The sequence below is a fragment of the Salmo salar genome, chromosome ssa01, assembly GCF_905237065.1.
Source record: "Salmo salar chromosome ssa01, Ssal_v3.1, whole genome shotgun sequence".
NCBI classification, from domain to species: Eukaryota; Metazoa; Chordata; class Actinopteri; order Salmoniformes; family Salmonidae; genus Salmo; species Salmo salar.
The window spans coordinates 155,556,851-155,579,720 of NC_059442.1; the positions used below are offsets into that span (position 1 = coordinate 155,556,851).

At 42.3% G+C, this 22,870-nt stretch overlaps 1 protein-coding gene across 1 annotated transcript in view; it reads left to right on the top strand.

Annotated features, from left to right (window-relative positions):
* The first annotated feature begins 3,376 nt into the window (after positions 1 to 3,376).
* Positions 3,377 to 22,870, top strand: part of LOC106569496 (neuropeptide FF receptor 2) — a 31,685-nt gene continuing 12,191 nt past the window's right edge. Inside the window, exons 1-2 of the mRNA XM_014140897.2 lie at positions 3,377 to 3,614; positions 6,926 to 7,282. Coding sequence (XP_013996372.1) covers positions 6,934 to 7,282 — 349 coding nt within the window. The 5' untranslated portion in view covers positions 3,377 to 3,614; positions 6,926 to 6,933. The remainder of the gene's footprint in view (positions 3,615 to 6,925; positions 7,283 to 22,870) is intronic.

The window sequence follows — 22,870 nt, forward strand, 5'->3', positions numbered from 1 at the left end:
CTGGTGTTATAATCTGTAGCTAATGGAAGTGTAAGCCATTAGGCTACATGAAAGCAGGCGGTCTATGGAAAATTACAGAGAAAGATGGCACCATGTGGTTCTCAGAAACATTTAGGATTCTGTCACGGGGTGGAAAAGTGACAAGTTCTTTAGAATGTGGGTTGAACACACAGCGTGAAGTAGAGGCAGACAAAGGAACAATTTGTAACATTTTAGGGCATAGTTATTTCCATAACATTTTAGGGCATGGTTCTTTCCATAACATTTTAGGGCATGGTTCTTTCCATAACATTTTACGGCATGGTTATTTCCATAACATTTTAGGGCATGGTTCTTTCCATAACATTTTACGGCATGGTTATTTCCATAACATTTTAGGGCATGGTTCTTTCCATAACATTTTACGGCATGGTTATTTCCATAACATTTTAGGGCATGGTTCTTTCCATAACATTTTACGGCATGGTTATTTCCATAACATTTTAGGGCATGGTTATTTCCATAACATTTTAGGGCATGGTTCTTTCCATAACATTTTAGGGCATGGTTATTTCCATAACATTTTAGGGCATGGTTCTTTCCATAACATTTTACGGCATGGTTATTTCCATAACATTTTAGGGCATGGTTCTTTCCATAACATTTTACGGCATGGTTATTTCCATAACATTTTAGGGCATGGTTATTTCTATAACATTTTAGGGCATGGTTCTTTCCATAACATTTTAGGGCATGGTTATTTCCATAACATTTTAGGGCATGGTTCTTTCCATAACATTTTAGGGCATGGTTATTTCCATAACATTTTAGGGCATGGTTCTTTCCATAACATTTTAGGGCATGGTTCTTTCCATAACATTTTAGGGCATGGTTCTTTCCATAACATTTTAGGGCATGGTTCTTTCTATAACATTTTAGGGCATGGTTCTTTCCATAACATCGCACTTTTAAGTTGTACCCATAAATTATACTGAACAAAAATAAACACAACATGCAACACTTAAAGATTTTACTGAGTTACAGTTCATAAGGAAATCAGTATTCGCTAATTGAAATACATTCATTAGGCTCTAATCTATGGATTTCACTTCACTAAGCAGGCGTGCAGAATCAGAATGAGCTTTTCCCCACAAAAGGGCTTAATTACAGAAGGAAATACTAATTTCATCAGCTGTCTGGAGGACTGGTTTCAGACGATCCCGCTGGTGAATAAGCTGGATGTGGAGATCCTGGGCTGACATGGTTACACATGGTCTGCGGTTGTTAGGCCAGTTGGATGTACAGCCAAATTCTCTCAAATTACGTTGGATGCGGCTTATGGTAGTGAAATTGACATGTCATTCTGGCAACAGCTCTGGCAAACATTCCTGCAGTCAGAATGCCAATTGTACACTCCCTCAAAATTGAGACATCTGTGGCATTGTGTTGTGACAAAACTGCACATTTAAGAGTGGCCTTTTATTGTCCACAGCACAAGGTGCACCTGTGTAATGATCATGCTCTTTAATTAACTTATTGATACACCACTTGTCAGGTGGATGAATTATCTTGGCAAAGGAGAAATGCCCACTAACAGGGATGTAAACAAATTTGGGCACAAAATGAGAAATAATTTGTGTGTATGGAACCTTATTTCTGCTCATGAAACCAACACTTTACAAGTTGCATTTATATTTTTCTTCACTATACTTAAAAAACCATGCAAGATAAACACAAAACATACCATAAGGGAGAAAAGAAACAAGCACAGGAAGCGGTGCAGCCCAAGAGGCAGGCATCAATTTTATATAAGCTTCTATTGTCCTCTAAACCCAAATCTCACACATGGCTCAAGAAGCTGACACGTCTCTGGACTGCATCAATTCCCATGCGCAGCCACCTAGAACACTTCTTCAGTGAGGTTTAACGGCAGTTGGCATCCAATATGTTGCATTACCGCCCCCAACTGAACTATAGATCTATTACACTTTGACACAAAATGGGAACGTGGAATCAGGAAAACTAAAAATACATACATTTTAATTTCTGCAGTAGAGTTGGTAACCATTGCTGTGAACACTAAGAAGCCAACCTTACCGAAGCGTATCGCTCATTGGCCTAGACCTCTGCAACATGTGCACCCCTACAGTTGATAACTTTATCCACCGAAACTACACAACCCTCTATCCCAAGCCCTCCTGCACACTTCCCATATCTTGGAATCTCCCTTCTACACTGCTGCGACGTGACCATAAAGTTGCACTTGAAACAGCGTGGTGGATTCTCCAAAAAAGCTCTGACAGGATAAATGATATCCTAACAAGACCATGTCAGGTAAAGACTGACTCAAAAGGACTGATGTGACGTCTCCGTTTCACCACACTCACCACCGGGTCTGTGTCTCACCAAACAGCAGGGATCTTCAACGGCTCCACCTCCACATTTAACACTACCCCAGGAATCACTCCTTTCAAAGGTGCCCTGTTCTTAAGAGCAAAGCAAGAAACAGATCTTGACCCAAGTTGCATGACACTGAGCGTCCACTGCCTCTGCTCAGAAGAAACAATCACAAGTCCACTACAGGTTACCTTCACTGATTCAACTCCTTTCACACCCACCCTGAAACAGATCCACCAATAGGCAAGGATCAACTTTCTCAAAAAATATCACTCCTACTGGACCAAACACATCTTTATCATAACCATGTCCATCAACGGCTCAGGCTCCAAGCTCCTCACAACACCTTCTACCACTACCAGTTCACCTCCAGAACTCAAACTGGCATCTGGCTCACACTGAACTTGACACAAATCTTCCTCGACATACATTCTCCCTTGTTATTGCTAATTTCAACAGATTCAAACCCATCTTCTGCCTCCCTCAGTCTTTTCAACCTCCTCTTTTCCCCTCCAGTCCTCCTTCCTTAACCAATTACCCAACTCCTTCTGAACATATTCAACTTTTCCAAACATTAATCTCTTTTAAGCCTCCTCAAGAGACATGCTACGAACTGTACTCCCTCCACTTCAACCTCCACCAGCTCAAGGCTTGGCTAGAGCTCCCTTTTAAAAGCTCTGGATAAATCCTTATCACTGTTTTATGGATTAAAATCCATACAGAGCAATAAGCATGAACTCGAAGACAGATACTGTGAGATGTCAAAAAGTCGATATTTTCTGTTTTTGCTCTTGTATGCCACTAGATATGGCAATTGCATTTTAATTGGAGACATTTAATTGAATTACAGCACCACCACCACCCACGCAGTTGCTGAGATCTCGTCACCTTTGCTCTCCTCTATAATTCCCTCTTTGGGCAACCTTTTGTTGCGCGAGAAACAGTGGGGCGTTGGGTGGCACGCACTTTACTTACCCGCGATCCGCGCCTCCTCCCACCCCATTCAATGTATCTTGCGCTTGTTAGTGGATTTAGCTATTTGTGTCAAAGCGCGTGGAGCAACAGCACTCTGTCCGTGTCTGTCCTCTAGGTCGTTGCGATGTAGGCTACGGAGCATCTTCACAGCAATGCTTTCTTATTAACAAGTGGCGCACATACATCTTTTTGGATTTTTGAGTCTTCCATATTCACATTTTGGAAGGAAATATACATTGGACATCTTTTTCACGTTACTCAAGGTAAGATCTTTGTTGTTTTTCTTTTTTTAAGGATTTGCTGATTGAATAATAAAACAAAATCTACACTGTTAGGTTAATACAACAAAAGCATATTTTAGGAGTGAGTGTGAGCAGAAATTGTAATCGCTTAAGAATTACATGAAGTATGTTAGAAAATAATGATCAATCATCAATGCATTAGCCTACCAATTGAAAAAGACTTTGCCTTTATTTCATTTGAAATGCATACAGATTGCCTCGTCTCTTCAAAGCAAGAGAACGACTTCCGTCCCGTGGTCAATAATCAACCTAATTGTTGACCGTGCTTGATTGCAACTGCAAATTAAAATATTCCTGTCATTTGCTCAACTCTTGCAGAGTTGAGCAAATGATGCTAGAGATTGGCACAATTCAATTTAGTTTATAGTTAGCTAGTTCAGGAACTGAAATTGAGTTTATGTGAATGTAATTAAATATGGACATTTCATTACATATTGAATATTAACATCTACATGAGTAGAATTTGAATTATTTCCATAATTGTCGTTATCCATTGACCTGTGGTGCTGAAGGTTGGAACCTCGGAACGCCGCTATCCCGCTGTCCAAGGTTCTGAAATGAAATCTCTCTTGATTTGTTCACATCAGACATTCTGTATACGTGCAGAGGGAGGGTGACTTACTTCTGCTCAGTCATCCTGCTTGTTTACCTTAATATCTTGGTCTTGGTTTTGTCTAGTTGTTGACTGGAGGTTGAAGAGGTTTACAGACAACCTAATCCCCAAATAAAACGCCAACCCGTGCAGCAACATAATTACGCCATGGCTGGACATTGTGGTGCCATATCTTAGCTGTCACAAAATTACGCCATGGCTTGACGTTTTAATTATGCCATGTGGTGCCATATCATAGTTGTCAGTCAAGCTGTCAGTATACTCTAATTATGCCAAAACATTTCCAAACGGCCTGTCCAGCGAAGGAAAGGCTCCCTGTGTGAACCATTCTATGAGAATTATAATTTATTTATTTATTTAACCGGGCAAGTCAGCTAAGAACACACCCCAGCCCGGACACGCAGGGCCAATTTTGCGCAGCCGACTGTGATACAGCCTGGAATTGAACCAGGGACTGTAGTGATGCCTCTTGCACTGAGGTGCAGCACCTTAGACTGCTGCGCCACTCGGGGGCCCAGCCCCTGAGAAAGAGTGACACAATCTGAATGACCTAAAATAAAACAAATCACAAATTGGTCTTTCACAGTCAGGCCAACCCAAGCTGTACTGTGCAAGTAGATTAATAGTAGGCCTACTATTGAAACAGAAAATGTAGGCTTTAAACTGAGTCAGAAATTCAGATTTCCGATTTCCCCCCCATTTTTTCAGTCACACTTTTTTTTAACAGAAATACAACACAATTGTATGTTATAATACCATGACAATGGTGAACAACATCAGCAGACCAGTTTTGAGGTCTCTGAAAAAATCTAAGAATTCTCTATATTTTTATTTAATCATTTAGTTCAATTGTGCAGGCACCTAGCACTGTTGTTTGATTAGCAGTGTTTCTATTGAACATGAGAAGGAGTTTGCAAAAGAAATGGCCACTGGATTGATGCAAATTATATTCTGACAGGTAGGCATAGGCCACTTTGTAGCTAGTTAACATTTAAAAGGGGCGTTTTTGGGAAAGCCTTTCCATCTACCAGAAAACATTCAGGTCTATCATTAGTGTCGCTATATTTGTCCTGTTCCTTAATTGTTTGACACCTGGACGGTTTACTTGATATTATGAGTCATGTCTTGCCTTGCTTCAAAATAGCCCATAGCCATAATCTCCTGTTCTAATGGTTTTCTTTAACTTTCTTTCATTGTCTAGCAGCCAAAGGCATTATCCTAATCATATTAGCAACCCATGATAGTTGTTGCATCTTTAAATACCCCCTCTTTCTAAATTTCTAACGGATATTTCCATCTCTGTCCATGAAACCGCTCGCATGCACATTTGCAATTGCATTTTGGAACGTTCACGCGTAGGCCTACCGCCGTGTGTACATTGCTGCGCCTACGTATACCTGCGTATATCTCCATTACACCACTGGGTTAAGGTTAGGGATAGGGTTACACTTAAGTTTAGGCATTAATTCCGAGTGGTTGAGTTAAGGGTTACGGTTTGGGAAAGGCTTAAAATGAAAACAAGTGCCTAGCACTGGGATTGAACATCTGGTCCCAGATCTGCCCAGGAGACATCCCTGGAGAATATGCTGATTGGAATTCAGAATGATTACTAGAGTACATTTTATCAGCAGATCTCTCACCTGTAGTTTGAGTTATGAGGTGCTGCAGGTGCACTGACCCTGCAAATGAGCTGTTCATTTCCCAGGTTGGTGGAATTTGTTCTCCATCCAATTAAAATTCCTCGCTTACTGTACTTCGGACTTCAAAACATCTTGTCAATTCTGTCAATTCTGTCACATGTGAAAGTTAATTAACAAAAGCCCAAAGGAGCTTAGGCCACTTATCAATCATTGGCAGGTTCGAAACTTCAGAGAGGAAGGAGCTTGACATCAATAGTTATTCTCTCCAGTTGAGGAGAAACTTTGACCGTTTTTGAGGCAGAGCTGGTGTGATTGATGAATAACGTTTTGATGCCATGGTGCTCAGCAGGGTACCAGCACACCAGCAGAATATAATCACTAGCAAAAATACCTTGACATTTTTCACTTCGCTCATGCTTTTGTCATCTGTGTTTGAGTGTGTGTTTGAGTGAGTGAGTGTGTGAGAGATGGCATATAGTTGACTGAATCATCACACAATCATCAAGGCAGAAAAATGGTTCTTATGGATTTCTGGAGACTATGTTGTGTTTTATACGTAATAACCAATCAATATCCACTTCCTGTGAGTGTGGTGTTGCCTGTTATTACCTAGGTATTGTAAAGGCTCTAACCTGTCTAAGTATGGGCTCTCTTGATTGGATGACTTTGTCAAGGGGATGTTTCTAACAAGGTCTCAGCACACGGTCATGGTAATTGAAATCTTATTGATGTGAATGGAAAGGTTCCACCTCCACCCATCCACTCTTGCACACACACACACACACACACACACACACACACACACACACACACACACACACACACACACACACACACACACACACACACACACACACACACACACACACACACACACACACTATGTACACATTAGAAGATTATTCACATTAGGTGCACTGTATGTCAATGGAAAGTGCCTTCAAGGCCCCAAAACTACCGTATCTCCTCTCCTTTCTCTCTCTCTCTCTCTCTCTCTCTCTCGCCATCTCTGTCCTCAGATTCCACCATGACGCACACTCTGGATGCCATCAGCTCCAACAGCACAGAAGACTGGAACACCACTTTCTTCAACTCATCCAGGGACCTCCTGCACCCGCCATACCCATACTACCAACAGAACATCACCTACGTGGACCTCTACCTCCACAAGCCCTCGGTGGTGGTAGTCTTCATTGTGTCTTACCTGCTCATTTTCCTGGTGTGCATGGTGGGGAATGGTGTTGTGTGTTTCATTGTGTTGCGGAGCAAGAACATGAGGACGGTCACCAACCTCTTTATACTCAACCTGGCCATCAGTGACCTACTGGTGGGCATCTTCTGCATGCCAACTACCCTGGTGGACAACATCATAACAGGTTTGTGTTCAAAGGCCTCTTAACCCTAACCCTAGCCTCAACCACAACACCAACCCAAGCTTAATGTCCACACTCTGGCTCAACCCTAATCCTAGCCTCAACCACAACCCTAACCCTAACCCTAGCTTCATGTCCACACTCCTGCTCAACCCTAGTTTAACCACAATTATAGTATATAATTAGTATCTACAATGAACAAAAATATAAACGCAACATGTAAAGTGTTGGTCCCATGTTTCATGAGCTGAAATAAATGATCCCAGAAATGTTGTTTATGCTCAAAAAACTTGTTTCTCTCAAATTATGTGCACAAATTTGTTTACCTCCCTGTTAGTGAGCATTTCTCCATTGCCAAGATAATCCATCCACCTGATAGTGGTGGCATATCAAGCAGCTGATACAGCATGATTATTACACAGGTGCACCTTGAGCTGGGGACAATGAAAGTCCACTTTAAAATGTGCAGTTTTGTCACACAATACAACGCCACAGATGTCTCAAGTTTTGATGTTGTGTGCAATTGACATGCTGACTGCAGGAATGTCCACCAGAGCTGTTGCCAGACAATTGAATGTTAATTTCTCTACCATAAGCCGCCTCCAACATCGTTTTAGAGAATTTGGCAGTACGTCCAACCATAGAACACGTGTATGGCATCATGTGGGTGAGCATATTGCTGACGTTGTGAACAGAGTGCCCCATGGTGGAGGTGGGGTTATGGTATGGGCAGGCATATGCTACGGACAACAAATACAATTGCATTTTATGGATGGCAATTTGAAAGCACAGAAATATCGTGACTAGATCCTCAGGCCAATTGAGAGGCCCATTTCTTTTAAGGAATATTTGACCAACAGATGCATATCTGTATTTCCAGTCATGTGAAATCCATAGATTAGGGCCTAAAGAATTTATTTAAATTGACTGATTTCCTCATATGAACTGTAACTCAGTAAAATCTTTGAAATTGTTACATGTTGTGTTTAGATTTTTGTTCAGTGTATATATACACATCATTTACACAATACATGGAAAGCAAACACGAAAAACAAAACACAGTGATATGAAACAAACACAGTAAAAAAGCATCCGCCTGAATTGGGACGGCAGCGTTGGACTAGTAACCGAAAGGTTGCAAGTTCAAATCCTGACAAGGTACAAATCTGTCGTTCTGCCCCTGAACAAGGCAGTTCAGGGGCAGAACGTTGTTCCTAGGCCGTCATTGAAAATAAGAATTTCTTCTTAACTGACTTGCCTAGTTAAATAAAGGTTAAAAAAATTGCCTAGAGCAGGGCTTTCCAGCCCTGTTCCTGGAGAGCTATCCTCCTGTAGGATTTCACTCTAACCCCAGTTGTAACTAACCTGATTCAGCTTATCAACTAGCTAATTATTAATATCAGGTTAGATTAGGATTGGAGCGAAAACCTACAGGATGGTAGCTCTCCAGGAACAGGGTTGGAGAGCTCTGCCCCAGAGGGACCAAATCCATGAAATTTAAGGACTTTTGGAGATGGATCATTCCACGAGAGGCAAACATTTTGAAGGCAAATTAACTTAACTCAGTGGAGATTAAAGGGAACTCCAGGGTCAGCAATCACTCAGTCCGGGTCTGGTAACGTATATTGTACAGTGGATTTGGAAAGTATTCAGACCCCTTTACTTTTTCCACATTTTGTTACGTTACAGCCTTATTCTTAAATGTATTAAATCATTTCCCCCCAAACAATACCCCATAATGAAAATGCAAAAACAGTTTTTTTGAAATGTTTATAAAAAAATAAAACAGAAATACCTCATTTACATAATTATTCAGACCCTTTGCTTTGAGACTCGAAATTGAGCTCTGGTGCATCCTGCCTCCATTGACCATCCTTGAGATGTTTCTACAACTTGATAGGAGTCCACCTGTGGTACATTAAATTGATTGGACATCATTTGGAAAGGCACAAACCTGTCTACATAAGGTCCCACAGTTGACAGTGCATGTCTGAGCAAAAACCAAGCCATGAGATCTAAGGAATTGTAAATTTGCTTAACAAGTCACATAATAAGTTGCTTGGACTAAGCTAACATATGGCATTGCTTTAAGATGGTCATTTAGCTATTTAATTTAGAATTCTAGGACATTGAGTTACACATTCATAAATGACCAAAAAAGATAGTCAAAAAATGAATCATAAGGAATAAGGTTTTCAAATGTTTGTCCTATATCTAAGAGATAAGAAAGCTCAGGAAATACAGTTGAAGTCGGAAGTTTACATACACTTAGGTTAGAGTCATTAAAACTCGGTTTTCAACCACTCCACAAATTACTTGTTAACAAACTATAGTTTTGGTAAGTCGGTTAGGACATCTACTTTGTGCATGACACAAGTAATTTTTCCAACAATGTTTACAGACATATTATTTCACTTATAATTCACTGTATCACAATTCCAGTAGGTCTAAAGTTTACATACACTAAGGTGACTTTGTCTTTAAACAGTTTGGAAAATTCCAGAAAATGATGTCATGGCTTTAGAAGCTTCTGATAGGCTAATTTACATAATTTGAGTCAATTGGAGGATGTATTTCAAGGCTTACCTTCAAACTCAGTGCCTCTGTGCTTGACATCATGGGAAAATCAAAAGAAATCAGCCAAGACCTCAGAAAAAAAATTGTAGACCTCCACAAGTCTGGTTCATCCTTGGGAGCAATTTCCAAACGCCTGAAGGTACCAAGTTCATCTGTACAAACAATAGTACGCAAGTATAAACACCATGGGACCACGCAGCCGTCATACCGCTCAGGAAGGAGACGCGTCCTGTCTCCTAGAGATGAACGTACTTTGGTGCGAAAAGTGCAAATCAATCCCAGCAGAACAGCAAAGGACCTTGTGAAGTTGCTGGAGGAAACGGGTACAAAAGTAGCTATATCCACAGTAAAACAAGTCCTATAGCGACATAACCTGAAAGGCCGCTCAGCAAGGAAAAAGCCACTGCTTCAAAACCGCCATAAAAAAGCTAGACTATGTTTGCAACTGTACATGGGGACAAAGATTGTACTTTTTGGAGATATGTCCTCTGGTCAGATGAAACAAAAACAGGACCTTTTGGGCATAATGACCATCGTTATGTTTGTAGGAAAAAGGGGGAGGCTTGCAAGCTGAAGAACACCATCCCAACAGTGAAGCACAGGGGTGGCAGCATCATGTTGTGGGGGTGCTTTGCTGCAGGAGGGACAGGTGCACTTTACAAAATAGATGGCATCATGAGAAAGAAACATTCTGTGGATATATTGAAGCAACATCTCAAGACATCAGTCAGGAAGGTAAAGCTTGGTCGCAAATGGGTCTTCCAAATGGACAATGACCCCAAACATACTCCCAAAGTTGTGGCAAAATGGCTGAAGGACAACATAGTCAAGGTTTTGGAGTGGCCATCACAAAGCCCTGACCTCAATCCTATAGAAAATCTGTGGGCAGAACTGAAAAAGTGTGTGCAAGCAAGGAGGCCTACAAACCTGACTCAGTTACACCAGCTCTGTCAGGAGGAATGGGCCAAAATTCACCCAACTTATTGTGGGAAACTTGTGGAAGGCTACCCAAAATGTTTGACTCAAGTTAAACAATTTAAAGGCAATGCTACCAAATACTAATTGATTGCATGTAAGCTTCTGACCCACTGGGAATGTGATGAAAGAAATAAAAGCTGAAATAAATCATTCTTTCTGCTATTATTCTGACATTTCACATTCTTAAAATAAAGTGGTGATCCTAACTAAGACAGGGAATTTTTACTTGAATTAAATGTCAGGAATTGTGAAAAACTGAGTTTAAATGTATTTGGCCAAGGTGTATGTAAACTTCCGACTTCAACTGCATATTTTTTGGACACATATTTAACCCCTTATTTTTTGGGGCACAAAACTACCTCTATACTTCCATTTGTTTGTATGGGTTACCTTCAGATGAGTCCTGTGACACTTGTGGGGGTCGTAGTGAAAAACGGAGAACACCATCGTGTTCATGAGAAATCCAATACAACACATCACTGAGTGCCACTCTTCTATTTTCAAGCATGGTGGTGGCTGAATTATGTTATGGGTGTCAGTGGAGGCTCCTCAGGGGAAGAAGGGGAGGAAAATCCTCAGTGAATTTCAGAAAAATAAATATAGTGAAACAATAAAGTTATCCTTTTAAGATAAAACTATACTAAATATTTTCACGTCTTCAAATGATTGATTAAAACACATTGTTTTGCAATGAAGGTCTACAGTAGCCTCAACAGCAATCAACAGCATTCTATTCATATTGATTTGATGAGGTAGCACCATGGTGTAGCCGGATGGACAGCTAGTTTCCATCTTCCTCTGGGTATGTTAATTTCAATACAAAACCTTGGAGGCTCATGTTTCTCACCCCCTTTCAAACTTACACAGTAATTAGGACAACTTCTGGAGGACGTCCTCCAACCTATCAGAGCACTTGCAGTATGAACTGACACTTTGTCGACCCAATCAAAGATTCAAAGAATTAAAACAGCATAAGCTACAGCTAGCTATCACTGCGGTGCAGAGAATTTGGTGGGTATTTGACTTAAAGAGTGAGAAAGACAATATTTGAACAGTTAACAAATTCATTACTTCAAAAATGAAGGAGCAGCAATAGAAAGAGAGAGATAGAGAGAGCTATATTTCCTTTTTTTCTCACTTTCACTTACCTAGCTAGCGAATGCAGCTGGCTAGTTTAGCCCAATCAAACACCGGTGTCAAATAGAGAGGGATGCTATGTTAGCTAGCTGGCTATGGTTATCTAACATGGGAACTTTTCCAAGTCAAAGTAAGCTTTTGGTTTTTTTAATTTATTGCCACTGGGGCCTGCCGGTGTAACTGCTAAACGGCTTTCTCTACACTGTACTGCATAATTGTAGCGTGTTTACTAAGGCATTAGTTCTTGTAGCTAGCTATGTTGACTATGAAATTAGCTAAAGGTGGTGACGAGGTAGGCTGTGTGTAGTGGTTAGTGGTTATGGTATGAAGGTTTGGCTTGGAAAGGTTTTTTCGCCTGGTCACAGACAGCTGTTGTAGTGCACGGAAGTCCACAAGGGATGGGAAAAAGTGAGAAGAGGAGAGCACGTAGATCTGAGAAGGAATTATACAATGAGCAAATTATCATGCTGTTTGCGTATGGCTGCTATGAAAGTGAACTGTGTTTGTGGTGATCAGGGGTATATTCATTCCGCCAATTCTGTTGAAAAACATTTCTTAAACGGAAGCAAAACTGGGATGAACATACCTGAATTTGTCCAATAAAAACTCTTGTTTGCAACTGTTGGACTAATGAATACACCCTAGATCAGCTAGATGCAGGCAATAGTATGCAAGGCAGTATTGAATGTGTCACTGTCTGTCACCTTGACTACAAAAAAAATCCTCTTGACCTGTGCACCTAGGTTGTAAACTTTCATTCGTAGCTAGGTTGTAGCAACCTCCATGATGGGTATAGGGAACATTTTAGTATCATGTATTAGCCTAAACCTATCGATGTTACATTGAGCTGGGTGAATGGAATATGAATGACAGTCAACCAATATGCTGTAATAGAAGTACGGCCATGCTCATTTAAAAAAAGTCCTCCCTCATCTTAAACGGTATTGACTGCCATTGATGAGTATGCTTGTCAGGCAAGGACTAGGGAGTTTTTTGGGGGGGATAAAAATACATGGAAAATCCTAGAGGAAAACCTTGTTCAGTCTGCTTTTCAACAAAGGCTGGGAGACAAATTCACCTTTCAGCAGGACAATAACCTAAAACACAAGGCCAAATATACACTAAAGTTGCTTACCAAGCCGACATTTAATGTTCCTGAGTGGCCTAGTTACAGTTTTGACTTGTATGTTTTACAGAGTATGGCTTCTATTCAACCAATATGGAAACATCTGAAACCCCACCTCTTCAAGGAAAACTGGGATAGGATAAAGTAATCCTTCTAACCCCCCCCTTAAAAGATTTAGATGCACTATTGTAAAGTGGTTGTTCCACTGGATATTATAAGGTGAATGCACCAATTTGTAAGTCGCTCTGGATAAGAGCGTCTGCTAAATGACTTAAATGTAAATGTAAATGTAAATCCTTGCTCTCTGCCCAAATACAATGCACATACAGTATGTGTATCATGTGTATCATTCCATCTAATCCATAACACGAAAATCACTACTGGCAGGCTAATTATACAATTATAAACAGATTAAAATGGGCTCAAGTCAGATAGTCTCCAACAAGATCAAGTATGTGTCCCTTGATATGAGTGGGAAAATTGTTGGTAATATTGAAACAGTCCAGAACAGCAATGAAATAGGTAAGTAGGAAAGAGGTAAGTTTTGAGTTAGAGTCCACGTGAATATTAATATTACCAAGCAACAGTAAGCGGGGGGAGAGTGGGACCGCAACGGTGAGCAGTTCAGACAGGAATTATTCATTAGATTTAGGAGGACAGTATACAAGGATAGTGATCATGGAGCAAGATAAATTGTAAGCAATGTATTCAAATGAGGAGACAGTAAGACAGTTTAGTTATTTGATTTTGGAGTTGCACAGTACAGCTAGGCCGCCACCACGGCTGGTGGAGTGAGGGTGACATAGGTAGCCAAAACCAGCGGGAGTTGCAATTCTTTTGTAAATATATATTTAAAAAAAATATATATTTTCACCCCTCCACGGAGGACAAATATCTTAGTTTTTTTTACAGCTTTTTTTCTACATATACATACATTTTACATATACATTTTACATACATGGTAATGTCACGTCCTGACCATAGAAAGATGTTATTTTCTAGGGTAGAGTAGGTCAGGGCGTGACAGGTTTTTTCTTCTTCTATGTTTTCGATTTCTATGTTCATGTTCTAGCTTTGTATTTCTATGTTGGTTTTGTTTGGGATGATCTCCAATTAGAGGCAGCTGGTCCTCGTTGTCTCTAATTGGAGATCATACTTATGTAGGTTTTTTTCACCTGGGTTTGTGGGAGATTATCTTTGAGTCAGTGTATGTTTTCACCTCTGCGTCACAGTTTGTTGTTTTTGTCATTCAGTTTATTTATGTATTGCATAGTTGCACAGTGTAAATAAAATGTGGAACGACACACGCTGCACTTTGGTCCGCTCCTCCTTACGACAACCGTGACAGGTACTTTTATATATAACAACAATACATTACCAAACAAACTATTTAATCCCAATCCTCAGCCACTGTCAGCCTATCCCACCTACAGTATCACCATAGACCACCCTTGTTTGGTTTCCATGTGCCATATATTTTTCAATTGTTGTCACAAAATCCTTCGTGCTGTTGAAAGGAGGACCAAGGCGCAGCGGGAATATGGATACTCATATTTTAATTTTCAAAAAAAGGAGTAAAGCATCCACTGAATAAACACAACAGTGACAGTCTTACAGGCATACAAAACGCAGTGCAAGTACAACCACCCACAAACCCCAGTGACAAACAACTCCTACATATATGACTCCTAATCAGGAACAACGATTCCCAGCTGTTCCTGATCAGGAGTCACAAGACACACAAGACTGCCACGTCCTGACCCCCAAACTACTACAAAAGCTCCATCTGCTGGTCAGGACGTGACAATTGTCCTGTTTCACAACATTTTTAATCTTTCTAATCGTATATTATCCACAAATTGTGAGCTAAAGACGAAAACCTTTCCTATGAGTATTATTATAATTTATTGACTGGCTATGGCTTTCCAGATCACACAACACTGCTATTTGTAAGGTTCATTTTAACCTGTTGTGGATGCATGTTGTGATTTTTTTAACGATTCCTGAACCTGTGACCAGAAACAAGCTACGTAGGGGCAATACCAGAATAAGTGATCTATTTATTCTGTCTCTTCGCAACAAAATCTACAGAGCTGAGACTGTTGTATGCCCCATATATATAGCATTCTCTTGAAAATTTAATTTTCAATTAGTCGGAAATGAGAAGTTTTAATCTGTATAAAGGCATAAAAGCTATTTTGAACAAAGGATGAGTTTTTCTTAATAATCTACTGGAGAACCATTTTGGGGTTTAAGTGTAATTTTTGGGTGAGTGAAGCTTTTAGTGAGAGGTTTAAAGCTTTAATATTTTATAATTTTAGCCCCCCAAACTCATATTCATTATATAAATAGGCACGTTTAATTTTGTCTGGCTTAGCATTCCAAATTAAATAAAATATTTATTGCTCATATGATTTTAAAAACAAATAATCTGGAGTAGGCAATGCCTTTAGTAAGTACGTAAACTGTGATAGGACCAAAGAGTTAATCAATGTAATTTTTCCATTAATAGACAAGTATTTACCTCTCCATGGTTGCAAAATTATATCCATGTTTGCTAACTTTCTTGAAATTAATTGTGGTAAGTTCATTTATATTTTTTGAGATGTGAATACCAAGTATGTCTACTTCACCATCCACCCATTTTATTGGTAAACTACAAGGTAGTGTAAACACTGTATTTTTTAACGATCCAATATGTAATATGGTACACTTGTCATAATTAGGATTTAATCCAGAGAGGCTAGAAAAGTGATCAAGATCTTCAATGAGACTGTGCAGGGATCCAGTTTGCGGACTTAAGAAAAAAACTAGAGTCATCAGCATACATTGACACTTTTGTTTTTATCCCCTGGATTTCTAACCTCTTGATGTTCCTCTTGGATCTAATTTTAATAGCTACCATTTCAATGGCCATAATAAACAGATATGGCCACAAAGGACAGCCTTGTTTTACTCCTCTTAAAAGCTCAATACTTTCTGAAAAGTAACCATTGTTTACTATTTTACATCTGGGGTTGCTGTACATAACTTCAACACATTGTATAAGAGATTCACCAAAATTAAAGTATTCCAGGCGTTTATATATAAATTCTAATCGTACTTTCTCTGCTATGAAGACCAGACCTGGTACCTTCAATGTTCCATAATGTTCAATTGTTTCAAGCAATTGTCCTAATATTTCACCCACTAAAACCTCCCCCTATATCTAGGTCTGTTGTCACTAAGACCATCAGACCATCTCCCTGACTCACGATGCACCTTTGCGTCCTAAGGCAAACCCTTGGCCGCCAATTGGCGTTGGCCAGAGGGAAATATGGGCAGTCCCATGATAACATAATTATCTATGAGGATGCCTAAGAGAACTAACCAAATAACATGGAAAACAGTCAGAAAATTGTAACAATAATAGATAATATTTAAATAAATAATAACAGCACAATCTTATACATGCAGGCTCATATTTGAAAGTCCTAGCAAGGCTATAAGCATGTCAGTCTAGCCTTCTCAGTTCATTGGATTCAATTGTTCATTAAAAAAAGAAGAGAAAACAACCTAAATATATCACAAGACCAGTACCTTTGTCACGTCCTGACCAGCAGATGGAGCTGTTGTTGTAGTTTTGGGGTCAGGACGTGGCGGTCTTGTGTTCTGTGTTGGTCTTGTGACTCCTGATCAGGAACAGCTGGGGATCGTTGTTCCTGATTGGGAGTCATATATGTAGGAGTATGTTTGTCACTTGGTTTTGTGGGTAGTTGATTTTGCACTGCTGTATGTAAGTACTTAGCCTGTAAAACTGTCGGTCTGTCGTTCTCTTTTGTTTATTGTTTTTCCCGTGTTCACGTTTATTTAATAAATTATCATGATGAACACGCAACCTGCTGCACCTTGGTCCATTTCCACAGAAGACAGCCGTTACAGAACTACCCACCACCAAAGGACCAAGCAGCAGAGAGGTCGGAACCAGAGCCAGTCGGGATGACATTGGAGGTGAGCGAGGGCTATGAGACAGAGACTGTGACGGGGTTAATGGGAAAATTAGGAGAGAGAGAGATGAGAGAGCTGCTAGTGTGGTGCATAAAGTACGGCATTCGCCCTAATGAGCGTGTCGTGGGTATGATGTCACCTGAGGCAGCTCTCCATACTCGTCCTGAGGTGCGTGCTGGTTGTCTGGTAAAGACTGTGCCTGCGCCCAGAAACAGGCCTCCTCCATGTCTTCCCAGCCCTGCACATCCTGTACCTACGCCCAGAACCAAGCCTCCTGCATGTCTTCCTATCCTGGTCAAGCCCGTGCCTCCTCCACGGACCAGTACTCCAGTGGGTCTCTCTATCCTGGTCAAGCCCGTGTCTCCTCCACGGACCAGTCCTCCAGTGGATCTCCCTATCCTGGTCAAGCCCGTGTCTCCTCCACGGACCGGTCCTCCAGTGGGTCTCTCCACCCTGGTCTCTCCTGTGCCACCTCCTCAAGCCAGGCCTCCGTTAGGTCTCCCCAGCCTGGAGAATCCTGAGTCGGAGCTGCCCGCCAGTCAACAGTCGTTGGAGCTGCCCGCCAGTCAACAGTCGTTGGAGCTGCCCGCCAGTCAACAGTCGTCGGAGCTGCCCGCCAGTCAACAGTCGTCGGAGCTGCCCGCCAGTCAACAGTCGTCAGAGCTGCCCGCCAGTCAACAGTCGTCAGAGCTGCCCGCCAGTCAACAGTCGTCAGAGCTGCCCGCCAGTCAACAGTCGTCAGAGCTGCCCGCCAGTCAACAGTCGTCAGAGCTGCCCGCCAGTCAACAGTCGCCAGAGAGGTCGGACTGCCCTGAACTGCCGGAGTGGCCGGACTGCCCTGAACTGCCGGAGTGGCCGGACTGCCCTGAACTGCCGGAGTGGCCGGACTGCCCTGAACTGCCGGAGTGGCCGGACTGCCCTGAACTGCCGGAGTGGCCGGACTGCCCTGAACTGCCGGAGTGGCCGGACTGCCCTGAACTGCCGGAGTGGCCGGACTGCCCTGAACTGCCGGAGTGGCCGGACTGCCCTGAACTGCCGGAGTGGCCGGACTGCCCTGAACTGCCGGAGTGGCCGGACTGCCCTGAACTGCCGGAGTGGCCGGACTGCCCTGTACTGCCGGAGTGGCCGGACTGCCCTGTTCTGCCGGAGTGGCCGGACTGCCCTGTTCTGCCGGAGTGGCCGGACTGCCCTGTTCTGCCGGAGTGGCCGGACTGCCCTGTTCTGCGGAGTGGCCGGACTGCCCTGTTCTGCCGGAGTGGCCGGACTGCCCTGTTCTGCCGGAGTGGCCGGACTGCCCTGTTCTGCCGGAGTGGCCGGACTGCTCTGTTCTGCCGGAGTGGCCGGACTGCCCTGTTCTGCCGGAGTGGCCGGACTGCCCTGTTCTGCCAGAGGTGCCCGCCTGCCCTGATCTGCCAGGGTGCCCGGCCTGTCAGGATCAGCCCGAGTGGTCCTCCTGCCCTCCGGTCCAGCCCGAGTGGTCCTCCTGCCCTCCGGTCCAGCCCGAGTGGCCCGCATGCCTTCCGGCCCAGCCCGAGTGGCCCGCATGCCTTCCGGCCCAGCCCGAGTGGCCCGCATGCCTTCCGGCCCAGCCCGAGTGGCCCGCATGCCTTCCGGCCCAGCCCGAGTGGCCCGCATGCCTTCCGGCCCAGCCCGAGTGGTCCGTCTGCCAGGGTCAGCCCGAGTGGCCCGTCTGCCCGGCGCAGCGATCGGCGCCAACAGAGTGGGCGACGCCGAAGGTGGAGCGAGGTCCACGTCCTGCACCTGAGCCACCTCCAGGATAGGTGGGTTGGGGAGGGAGGGTGTAGCACAGTGCCGTCGGTGACGGCAGCCACCCTCCCTTCCCTCCCTTATTGTTTAGGTGTTCCTTTTTGTTGGGGATTTTTTTTGTGTTTTCCTTTTTTTAGGTGCATCCCGGGGTCTGCACCTTGAGGGGGGTACTGTCACGTCCTGACCAGTAGAGGGTGTAGTTGGGTCAGGACGTGGCAGAAGGGAGTAAGTGTTTTATTGTTTCATTTAATTTTGGCCGTGTGACTTCCAATCAAGCACAGCTGTAGAGGGTTGTGGTTGATTGGGAGTCACACATAAGTTGCCTACGTTTCCGTTGTGTGGTGTGGGTAATTGTGCTTGTCACTGTTGTTGCACCTGACAGGACTGTGTTGGCTGTCAGTTTTGTTGTTTTGTTAATTGCATAGTGTTCGTAACATTAAAAATGACGAACCCTAACTCCGCCGCATTTTGGTCCACTTCTTCCGTAGACAGCCGTTACAACCTTTTTTAATGTCCATTACATGCAAGACATATTTCATGTAGTCCTCATTATATCCTGTTGTTTTCCGACAAAAAAAAGGAAGAAGGAAAAAGGAACATAGATTCTAACAGCCGCTAATGACCGCAAGGAAAAAATGTGTCTTGGGCATCACATTATATCCTGTTGTATCGTGCCATGGCTGTGCCGGAGCCGACTGCAAGCCAACCCCGGGCACTCCCTTATGGGAAGGCATACTCAAGTTCAACTCACAATCGATTCCGACACAGCCACGGCACGACAGCCAAGAACACATGCAGTACTGAAAATCCAGAGCGAGTAAACCTGTAAAACCAACCCTCTCTCCACCCTACACATTATGTTTTTTATTCCAGGGTCGTTGCTCTATCACCTCAGCTGTTTTACACCTAGGCCTATATCATTACGATCAAGAATATAAAAGGTAGCATAAATAGCTTATATAGAAATATATAATATACCTTTCTCTCGCTTAGAGAAGTGCTTCCATAAGCCAATTATTGTATTAGTTATACCGTTAACTTGAATCACTTTATCCCAGTGTTAACCAGCCCACACACACTAAAGACAACAACCCTGTTGACAATACCTCATCCATCCATTTGCCGGTGTGTATCGGAAGAATAATCATCCTTTACATTTTTATATTGAGATATTTTTTAAATGTAAAAGGATAATACCAATTGTTTTAGGATCGTATAGGCCTATTCCAATAGAGAACCTAGGCAGGTTTTTAATTATATAATCCTTTATCCTAGCCCTATAATACATCTATTCATATTTATTCAGTTTTATCTTAAAAGCTAATGATTCTAACCTAGATAGTTTGTGTGTATACATTGATATGTAGGCTACATGTGCCTTTTAAAAAATGTATGTAGTTCTGTCCTTGAGCTGTTCTTGTAAAATGATGTTCTATGTCATTCTGTAGTATCTTTCATGTTTTATGTGGACCCCAGGAAGAGTAGCTGCTGCTCTTGCAACTGCTAATGGAGATCCTTATAAAATACCAAATACCAAAATTCCGATTCACATCGGCGAACAAGGGTCACACTATATAACAGCTTTTCAGTCTTAATATACCCGACCTCTACAATTAGGACGTATCATATTAAACAAAAAAAGTACCTTGGTATTTCTAATGTACAATCTTCAAATTAAATACATAAAAAATCATAAAGAAAAAAAGCTCTGCCTTCCCCTAAATCACAACCTGATATTACGTCCATATAGTCCAAAGTTCCATATTGCCTAAATAGAAAAAGGATAAGTTCATCATACCCAATCTGCATTAGCATAAATCCAACCTTATTTTAAATCCACATAGTCCACGGTTCCATAATGCATGAATAAAACAAAAAGAAAAGTTGTTCATGCAAAAAAAATGTTTTTGTAAAGAAAACAATGAATCCATATTTGTACTGTGTAATGCGGTGCAAATATGTATCGGGGACTACTTCAACAGGAGGTAGCTATCACTCACAGCCATGTTGTAATCTTCGAATCCTTGAACGTTTGATTATTTACATATCATTTATTGACCACTAGACGAAGGGGAACAGGGCACGTCGTCTTTCCACTATTTCATGAGGAAATTGTTCATTAAAAGAGAATGGGGTGTTCTTCCATTCCCTACCTTGTTATAAGAAGGCAATTTTCATTTTGTAGTGGGTTAGCATAGCTATGATCGGACGGGGCCTTCCCTCTGCTCTGCCGCCAAATTGTTTCCACCTGTTCGTTCGTCATCTTGAGATTACGTTTTATTTTATTTATTTATTTATTTCACCTTTATTTAACCAGGTATGCAAGTTGAGAACAAGGTCTCATTTACAATTGCGACCTGGCCAAGATAAAGCAAAGCAGTTCGACAACATACAACAACACAGAGTTACACATGGAGTAAAACAAAAATACAGTCATATATACAGAGATAAGGCAGGTAAAGGCAAAAAAAGTCCATGGTAGATTTGTAGTAGAAGAAAGTGCAAAGTAAAATAAATAAATACAGTAGGGGAAGAGGTAGTTGTTTGGGCTAAATTATAGATGCGCTATGTACAGGTGCAGTGATCTGTGAGCTGCTCTGACAGCTGGTGCTTAAAGCTAGTGAGGGAGATAAGTGTTTCCAGTTTCAGAGATTTTTGTAGTTCGTTCCAGTCATTGGCAGCAGAGAACTGGAAAGAGAGACGGCCGAAGGAGGAATTGGCTTTGGGGGTGACCAGAGAGATATACCTGCTGGAGCGCGTGCTACAGGTGGGTGCTGCTATGGTGACCAGTGAGCGGAGATAAGGGGGGACTTTACCTAGCAGGGTCTTGTAGATGACCTGGAGCCAGTGGGTTTGGCGACGATTATGAAGCGAAGGCCAGCCAACGAGAGCGTACAGGTCGCAGTGGTGGGTAGTATATGGGGCTTTGGTGACAAAACGGATGGCACTGTGATAGACTGCATCCAGTTTGTTGAGTAGGGTATTGGAGGCTATTTTGTAAATGACATCGCCAAAGTCGAGGATCGGTAGGATGGTCAGTTTTACGAGGGTATGTTTGGCAGCATGAGTGAAGGATGCTTTGTTGCGAAATAGGAAGCCAATTCTTGATTTAACTTTGGATTGGAGATGTTCGATGTGAGTCTGGAAGGAGAGTTTACAGTCTAACCAGACACCTAGGTATTTGTAGTTGTCCACATATTCTAAGTCAGAACCGTCCAGAGTAGTGTTGCAGGACAGGCGGGCAGGTGCAGGCAGCGATCGGTTGAAGAGCATGCATTTAGTTTTACTTGTATTTAGGAGCAGTTTGAGGCCACGGAAGGAGAGTTGTATGGCATTGAAGCTCGTCTGGAGGGTTGTTAACACAGTGTCCAAAGAAGGGCCAGAAGTATACAGAATGGTGTCGTCTGCGTAGAGGTGGATCAGAGACTCACCAGCAGCAAGAGCGACATCATTGATGTATACAGAGTAGAGAGTCGGCCCAAGAATTGAACCCTGTGGCACCCCCATAGAGACTGCCAGAGGTCCGGACAACAGGCCCTCCGATTTGACACACTGAACTCTATCAGTTTCATGAACACCTTGACTTTTTCCTCCGTTGACTGATAGTTTTAATTTTCATCCTCCTTTATTCCCATTATAGCAATATTATTTCTCATACTTCTGCACTTTAGATCAAGTAATTCAGCTTTCATTGTTTTATTATCATAACCTAGCCTCTCTGTAGTGTCTTTTAGGGAGTTCACGGTAGTTTTCAATATCTTATTTTCTGCTTGTATTTCTTCCATCATTTTATTACTGTAATCCATTCCTGTTTTTAAGGCCTCAACCTCCCCCAGTAGCCCAGGCAATAGATCCAGTTTTTTTAACTGCTCGCTCATGCTTGTAAGCAATGCTCTATCTTCTGGAGACTTTGTTATAAAAACGTCCCCCTCCAATGTTAAGTTTGGAATTTTAGACGTTGACTTTTCTCCCGTTTCGCTCGCAGAACTTAAGGAAAGGTCTTCTCTTGTTCGCTTGGA